At 32.5% G+C, this 8,445-nt stretch overlaps 1 protein-coding gene across 1 annotated transcript; it reads right to left on the bottom strand.

The window, feature by feature from the left end:
- Positions 1-3,801: 3,801 nt before the first annotated feature.
- Positions 3,802-5,097, bottom strand: LOC117923255 (probable F-box protein At4g22030). The gene has a single exon (XM_034841475.1). It carries the CDS (start codon positions 5,095-5,097, stop codon positions 3,802-3,804), a length of 1,296 nt encoding a protein of 431 aa, XP_034697366.1.
- Positions 5,098-8,445: the final 3,348 nt, after the last annotated feature.

Below are 8,445 nucleotides of genomic sequence, written 5' to 3'. Positions count from 1 at the left end.
TGGTAATAGCACTAATGGGTCATGACCACAAACAATAAAATCAACCTTTAATTTGCTTCTCCAATATTTCTGGGTTTCAATGCTGTAGCCATATATGACGTTTTTTTTTAAATTATTATAACTAAATTGTTGCAAAATTTAATGAGAAATTTAAATACTTTGCACTAAAACCTCATGTGCCTTGCTTATCACTATGACAACACTTAAATTACCTGATCTTTCCAATTGCCTTAATTTCTATTTAGTTTTTCTTAATTCATATTCTTTAGTTTGTCACTATCACCTAAAATAGTATTTTCCTATTCAAAATAATAAAATAAATCCTCCACTACTGATTTCTAATTTGAATAATTTGTAACCATGAGTTTAATAACAGTGTTATGATTGTTACCCAAATCATCCATTATAATCAGCACAAAAATAAAAATCCTTGAATAACAAAAGCTACAATAATACTTGTTAGGAAAAAAACTAGAACCTTTGAATAATTCAGATATAAAAACTTAAGAGTTTAAGATCTTCTATTGTGGAATTACCCAAAAGAGGGATTTGCAATTTATGTATTCTTTGATTGGAAAATAATTGATCAAAACAAGCAAAAATCATTCAATCACATACATTGACATGTCATTTATATAAATTAATAAATAAATAAAAAATCACTTACAAAGTTTGTTAAAGACTTTGGGAAACCCAAAAATTTTAGGGTCAGAAACCATAAAACTAAAATTCATAAAATTTTAAAAATTAGGTACATAGTTTTACTTTATAGTTATTATCTTCTGAAACTTATACCAATAGAACATACATCTATTCTCACATCTATGACGCAATACATTCATGCTTTTTAGTAGACTTCTCAACACCTTAAAAAGATATCATTCTAATACTTCAAACCCAAAGAATTTTGATTTTTTTTTGTTTTTTTTTTCTTTTTGTTTGACAATGTTAAGGGCAAAAAATAATGACATAAATTTTAGGCACATCAGTTCAAAATCATTCAATACCAAACATATGTATAAGGGATAAACCCTAGTGGACTTGGACTCAAATTAAAAATAGCATTTTACCAAAAAAAAAAAAATCGAAAACTTGAATTTGGAAAATGATAAAAACCGGGCTAGTTAGTGTTCAAAGACTTGAGCGCTATTCAAAGGCAGTTAACTACTATCCCTGAGGGTGCTTAAGTGCTCTTTCAAAAATTTCTTTTTCAATTAAATTTTTATGCCCAATTTCTCTTTTCTTTTTTTTTTCTTTTTTTGTGATAATCTTTCAATTGAAATTCATTTTTATACTTAATTTTTATATAATTCTACTATATGCCTTATATAAGTCATTGACTTTGTCATAACCCAATAATACTTGTCTAAAAGCATATAAAGTCTTAATCTACCAACATAACTAAATAACCTAATACACTAATAGAAACAAGTTTAAGAGAACCGATTAATTCTTTTTCATCCTTTGAGTAATGAAATAGACATGTAAATTAACTAAGAAATATCAAGCAAATAAAATAGGAAAAATAAGTCAACAAGATCTACAAAATTTAAGAGTTTAGTTTTATGTAGAAAATAATCTAATGTGGAAAAAAAAAACTCATTAGTTGCAATCCACTCAAATCCTCTATTAATAAAAAATTATGGGGTAAAATTAATTCAAAAAAAAACTAGAGACTATCATTTATTAGCTACTCTTTCAAAGGTAAATTTCAACAAATATCATTAAATTCAAAAGTTTGGATCTTTTCAATGTACAAGCAATAAAAAGAGAATAAACAATATATGATTCAAATTGATGGAAACATAACTTAAATCACTACCAATAATATATTGAAATTTTAAGATGAGGATACGTAAAGATTAACAATTTGATCTTATATTATTCATATGAGAAAAACTCCTAATAACAGGGATTAAAATATCATATATCAAAGGATTGATCGATATTTTTTAGATTTTATCAATCTTATGACAATTTTAATGTTATATCCCAATCTCTCTCTCTCTAATGTTAGATTGAGTGGATGCCACCTCCATAATATATATATATATATATATTATATATTATATATATATATATATTTGGTGTGACCCTTTCCAATGTGAAGGTTGTGGTACCTACTCACTCTTCTGTCTTTTTCTCTCCCTCTCTCTTATTTTTAAGTTTGAATGAGTACCACAACCTCCACATGGAAGGGGCCACGCCAACTTCTATCTATAAATAAATAAGAGAGAGAGTCAAATGGTAAGAAATCAATACACTACCAAATTGAAATAATAAAGAGATTTACCTATTTCAAGTGCTCAATTCTTACTTGAAATTACAAGGGATTTTAGATTTTCACCAAAAATTATAAGAAAACTCATATACCTAGAATTATAATGTTAAATGGTTCGCAATTTATCAAAAAAGATAAAAATTACAATAAAGAATTGATCAGTCATCAAGTAGGCAGTCAAACTGTGAACAAATTTTAACAGCACTCATATCACTATATACTAAAATCGATTACTTTATATTACAATCAATCCACAAATTGACCAAAACTACTTACTCTTAGTGGTCAACACTATTTAGTCACCTTCAAAGAGCTGGTGAGGTACCCCACAGTACTCCATGTTTGATGATATTTAATATTTAAATTTTGGAACCAAACATATTCTAAGAAATGCCTTTTTTTAAGACATAATTTGATTTTTTTTTTTTTTTAAACTAGATCCATCATCCTCGGCTGTTGCCAAACAATACTAAAAGCAGATCTCCTTTTGGGCATTTCAATTATATATTTGAACAATGCAAAGGGATGATAATATAATTATGTTACCAGTTCTTCACTTTTGAGTAATTAAGTAAATGGGAATGGTAAGGACAAAGGGATAATGTCTGCACATCGACAAGCCACCCCACAATTTCTTCTCTTTTGGTTATATTCTTGATTGCATTTTCGTCAAGTTCACATCACATAAATTTATCATTAATTAAATGAAAGGTAATCATAGAAAATGTAGCCATAATTACGACCTTAATACCTCTTGGATATGGCTAAAGATCGCATGGCAGATTTTAGGCCCCAAAGGTCAACAGAGGATTGTGTACACCCTATAAAAATCTTTTTAAAAACTGACAACTAACACAGAATTCATACCTCTTGGAGTCTATTTAATGGAGTGACAACTATCTACTGTAAAGAGAATCATTTGGTAGCAAACCCATAGTTGACTTTGGTTCTTATGTTAAAAGTTAGTATCTCCTCGACTCACAGATATCTGTCTTATTTCAATAGAGTTCAAACAAGAAATGATAATTTTGACCTTTTCCATGTGTGGATCATTAATTGCGTAGTTTGTCTTCTTCCAATGACTTCTATGCATATTATGGATTCTAATAGCCAACCAACCCCGTAAGAAAATGAAATTTTCAACCTCAGGAGCTGCATTTTCTTAGTTGTCATTTGGATTTTCATGCTTTCTTGCAGTAGAAAGAAAACCAAAGAAACTTTAGATAAAGAAAAACGATGAATTATCACAGTGACCCAGAAAACACATCAGTTTTAGCAGAAAGCATATTTTCTCAATTTTCAGTTTTGGTGAGTGTTGTGTTCAAATTGCTGTATAGAAAATGGACTAATTCAATTTCCATGGAACATTCAGACCTTTACCAGTCTGATTTCAATTGAATGAATGAATAAATGAATTACTAGATTGTACAGCTCTATCGTGTTTATAGACAAGGTTAGCTTACAATGATATACAAGATTTAGTGTATTATCAACAAAACTGAGGATGAACCACCACGATATTAGAAGAGCTTGCTTGCGAACTCTTCAATGGCCTCTCCTTTTTTAGAAGAAGAACAAGAGGATGCTGCCAGACCCTTGAGCCCGGACAAGCTTCTTCCTAGCTGTAGAGCCACCTTCATTTCAAACAATTCCCCGTTCTCTCTTCTCCCCACATCTCTTTCTTTCAGATTTGACTCTATGGTCTCTTCCATCAGCCGGAAGAAGCCTGCGTTGCTTCTATACATCTCAAACACCATGCCCACTTGCCCGCCATGCTCCATTGTGTTCACCACGCTTGCCATGGCTCCAGCTACGACTCCTAGCGTCGCGGCCCAGGGACCGTGAGAAGATCCCACGAACGCAGTTCCACAAGCCGCTAAGCCTGTCAATAAGGGACCAGAAATGGCGAGCATCCTGTTAACTTTCAAGGCTATTTTGCCCAGCCTCAAATAGTCTTCAGTGTCCTTTCTCTTCAAAACCCCAACTACTTCTCTCATTTCTTCCTCCAACTCCACACTCCAACCATTTCCATCTGTTCTCCCACTCTGCCTGTCCTGCCTTTGCCTGTGCTCCGGCCACCATACAGCAGGCTCCACAGTTTTGGGGAATTTATCGAGCATCGCTCCTAGTAAAGGAAGCGGGAAGGCCTTGTCCAGTGCCAAAACTTTCTCCATAACTTCCTCAACATCGGTACTAGTAGGAGTGCCACAAGAGAGTGTTCTTTGAATCTGGCCATGAAGCTGCTTAAACAACCTCGCGGCATTGCGCTGTTCTTCGACGAGTTGAGATGGCTGGATCTTATTCATCACCACCAACATCCCAGTGGCTGCCAAATACATCAGAGTGGAAGAGAGCTTGAGAGCTACAAGGGGTCCTCCTACACTTGTAGCAGCAATTCCAGCCATGGTTGCAGCAGTGAGTGTGATTGCATTAATAGATGTCAAAAGAAGATGGTTCCAATTATCACGCTGCTCCTCGATATTCTTGTGCATCTCCACTCTATCTGCAATAGCCTCCATGATTGCATGGAGCTTAGCAATCACCATAGGATCAGAAACATTGCTCACAGAAGGGAAAGTACCATTAGTACTCGGCTCGTATTTCTTCTCCAAATTGCTGTTGGTTGCAGCTATGAGACCAACTCCCATGTTCAGTACTTCCTGTAGTACCAAATCTTTAGCAGGGAGGGTCAAAGATAGGCGGCCGGGCTGGAGCTTAGGCATATTGATGGTAGCTCTTGTCATTCCTCTCCGGCAACGAGATGAGGAATAAGCCACTGATGTAATAACAGCCGATGAAGATTGAAGATTTGCCATGTCCTCTCCTTTTGTGATCTGTATGAGCGTCTTCTTGTTGCTAAGATTGGTAAATTCTATTGGATATGTATTGAGTGGCTTAGGCTTGAAGAAGTGTAGTGAAATGGGGAAGAGATGCAACCTGGATTATATATAGGGAATGGGAGTGGACCAAGTACGGTGTTCAACGTTTGAATGGTCTCATGGGTCTTGGCTTAGACTCTTTCTTGTCTTCGGTTTATTGGTGTTTCACCCTTCAATTAATGAGGCTGCTTGTAGGCTAGGGCATTGAGGCAGTCCTCCATTGACTTTCAACCTGCAAAAACCAGTAATTAAGAGTTCAAAATCCCAATGAGTATGAACAATTCCTTCAGCTCGTTATCTCTCTTTTTGGAGATATTTGTCAAATGTTTTTAAGGTGATATATGACGAAGAATTTAAATTTAAATTCCCAATGATGTGTCATGACCAGAAATAGTAAAATCAACCTTTTGCTTCTCCAATATTTCTGGGTCTGAATTCTGTAGCCATATATCGTTGATCAGCAGATAAATTTGACATAACTAAAACATGGGATTTGTTCGAAGATTACAAGCAGTTTGAGCATTATCACCATTTTATGAAATTTCCAGACGTCTTTCTTTCCGATTAACATACCGTGTTCCAATGAGAGAATGGGCATTCTTTTTCTCAATTTTTTTTTAAAAAATTTTATGACTAATCACAAATTAAAAACAATTCATTGGTAGGTCAATAATTATTCCAAAAAAAAAAGAAGAGAAATTTAAAGCTTTCGTTTGGGTCTTAAAAAGTTTGTGTGAAAGTACAGTAGGCATAATCCACTGATGAAAGGAAAAGAAAAAAAATTGTAATGAAAACAAGGAGATGATAAGTTTAATCTTAATAATTTTTTTTCTTTTAAGTTTTATAGTTTTTTTAATTTATATGTATATATTTGATTTTCTTCCTATTTCCATGACAAATGAAATTGAGATTTTGAATTTTCTTTATTTGTTTCTAACTTAAAAAACAAGTTTACAAAACTTTCAAAAAATCAATTTTTAAAAAAATTATTTTGGAAAGAAAATATTTTTTCTTCAAAAAAAAAAAAAGTTCGACATGTTTTTATTTTTTTTAAAGAATATTTTAAGTAAGAAAAATGTTTTGTGACCATTTCATTGTACATAAAATAGATAAATACTTGTTAAGAATAAACCATCAAAAATATTTTTTTTAATATTAAATTTCTAATCAGAATTTTGTTGATTTTTTTTTTTTAAATGATTAAAAATTAGGTGGTATTTATTTTTTAACTAAATAGAAAAACAAAAATATTTGATTTTTTTTATTCAGCTAAAAGTAACTCATCGACATCAACTAATATAATTAAACTAAATTTATTAATAATAAATTCATTTTAATTATATTGATTAATATACAAGATACTTTTTAATTGAATAGAAAAAATTATATATTTTAATTTTTTCTATTCAATCAAAATACAAACACAGCTTGCGGCATCCTTTAGCAAAGATGAGGTCATGGGAATTGGAGGACAGGCGCCAGTAGGAGCTGGCCCTAGTTTATTTGGTCAGAAAGTGCTATTGTTTTAATCCAACATTCAGCCCTCCATGGAATTTGATCGGAGACCCAAAACTGAACCATTCCTCATAAGTCAACCATTTCCAGCTTTTTAGCCCGGATGAAGGGTGTAAACACAACACAAAAATGAAATAGCTTTTTATTCTCATGTTGTGGTTGTCGCTTTCACCAGGAAGCAATTTGTTTGATTACAATCTGCTTTGCCTGTACTAAATATGGACCCATAAATATAGTCGAGATTACACACACATACAGTTCAAAGGTTAATAACCCCTACAGAAACTTCGGACTTTGAAGAGATCATAGTCTTGTTCTGTGTCACATAGAATGTAGTCCTAGCTGAGAGCATTGATCTTTTGAGATGGGTGGTCTTTGGGTCATTCACTTAGGCTTTCTTTTAGGAATGTGTTTTCGACTCTTTTAGGAAGTACACCTTAAAGTCATGTATTAGTGGGTTAGTGTTAGTATGTTAGCGGTTAATTTATTTAGGAGTTTGTTAGAGTTTGATTGTTTATTAAGTAAATTAATGAATAAAAAGTCAGTCTAATTCAATTAGGCTTCTTGCTTGTTTATACAATGTTTTTAAGAGCTCTATTTTATTTTTATTTCTTACTTCCTAACTATTATAGATAAGACAACTTTTTTTGGATTATCATTTCGATACTAGAGTCAAATTAATCGGAAGGCAAACAATGTTGGTCCTACCCTAACTCAGTCTACCATATCCCACCTTTTCAAGGAAGTGGATATGATGTTTAGAGTATGAAGATGAGGACTCTCTTTATTTTCTAAGATTTATGGGAGCTTGTGGATGATAGGTGTAAAGAAGAGGAGATTTCTCCATGGGCTATTAGAAATGTACGAAACAAAAATGTTAAAGGCGTTGTTTTTTATCCAATAAGCAATTTCAAGAAACTATCTTTCCTCAAATTTATACAACAACAAAATCCAAATAAGAATGCTTTGCAAATAAGATATTAAGGCACAACTAAGGCACAAATCATTAAATTTCAAACTCTTTGTATAAAGTTTGAAACCTCACTCATAAAAGATTTTGCCAAAAAAAAAAAAAAATCAGAAGCATTGTCTATCTTCAGGAGATTCAAGATCACGTCGAAAAGTACAATGGTTTTCCCTTGAAGATTTTGTGAATAGATCATGGTGATGAATTTTGTTTTAATGAGTTTGATAAATTTTGTAAAGATTATGATAATTGGAGGCAGTTAACAACCAGCTACACTTCTCAAGAAAATGGGTGGCATATAGGAAAAATAGAAGTCTTGTGGAGATGGCTAAGAGTATGTTGAAAGCAAAAGGTCTTCTAAATTGTTTCAGGGCTGATGTAATTCATATTGCACTCTTCATAGGAGTCTGACATTAGCATTACACCACCAAACTCCTTTTGAAGCATGGAATGCATAAACTTGATGAAACTAAGGGGTATCAATTTTTAATCCTATCACCAAGCAACTAATTATCAATTGTGATGTTGTGTTTGATGAGAAAAAAACTATTGGAATTGGACATTGCAAAATTCTTCAAGTGTACTTTTTCAAGGTGATGAGTTGGTACAGACTTATTCTTCAAAGCATTGAATTTAACATGGTAATAATTTCAATCCTTTCACAAGTCCTTTTCAGATCAAGATATACTTCATCAACATCTTCAAGGACCTTATTTTCTTGCTTCATCAACATCTACAAGAACCTTATTTTGAAAATTAATTCCTTGAAAGATATATATGAGTAGTGTGAAAGGTGTCAATTC

This window comes from Vitis riparia, chromosome 10 (genome assembly GCF_004353265.1).
Source record: "Vitis riparia cultivar Riparia Gloire de Montpellier isolate 1030 chromosome 10, EGFV_Vit.rip_1.0, whole genome shotgun sequence".
In the NCBI taxonomy this organism is placed as follows: Eukaryota; Viridiplantae; Streptophyta; class Magnoliopsida; order Vitales; family Vitaceae; genus Vitis; species Vitis riparia.
Note: the sequence above shows the minus strand (reverse complement) of the source record. Positions and strands in the feature narration are given on the sequence as shown.

Bases quoted from the DNA above. Each gene is read 5' to 3' on its own strand.
- LOC117923255 (XM_034841475.1), bottom strand. From the start codon at position 5,097: ATGGCAAATCTTCAATCTTCATCGGCTGTTATTACATCAGTGGCTTAT.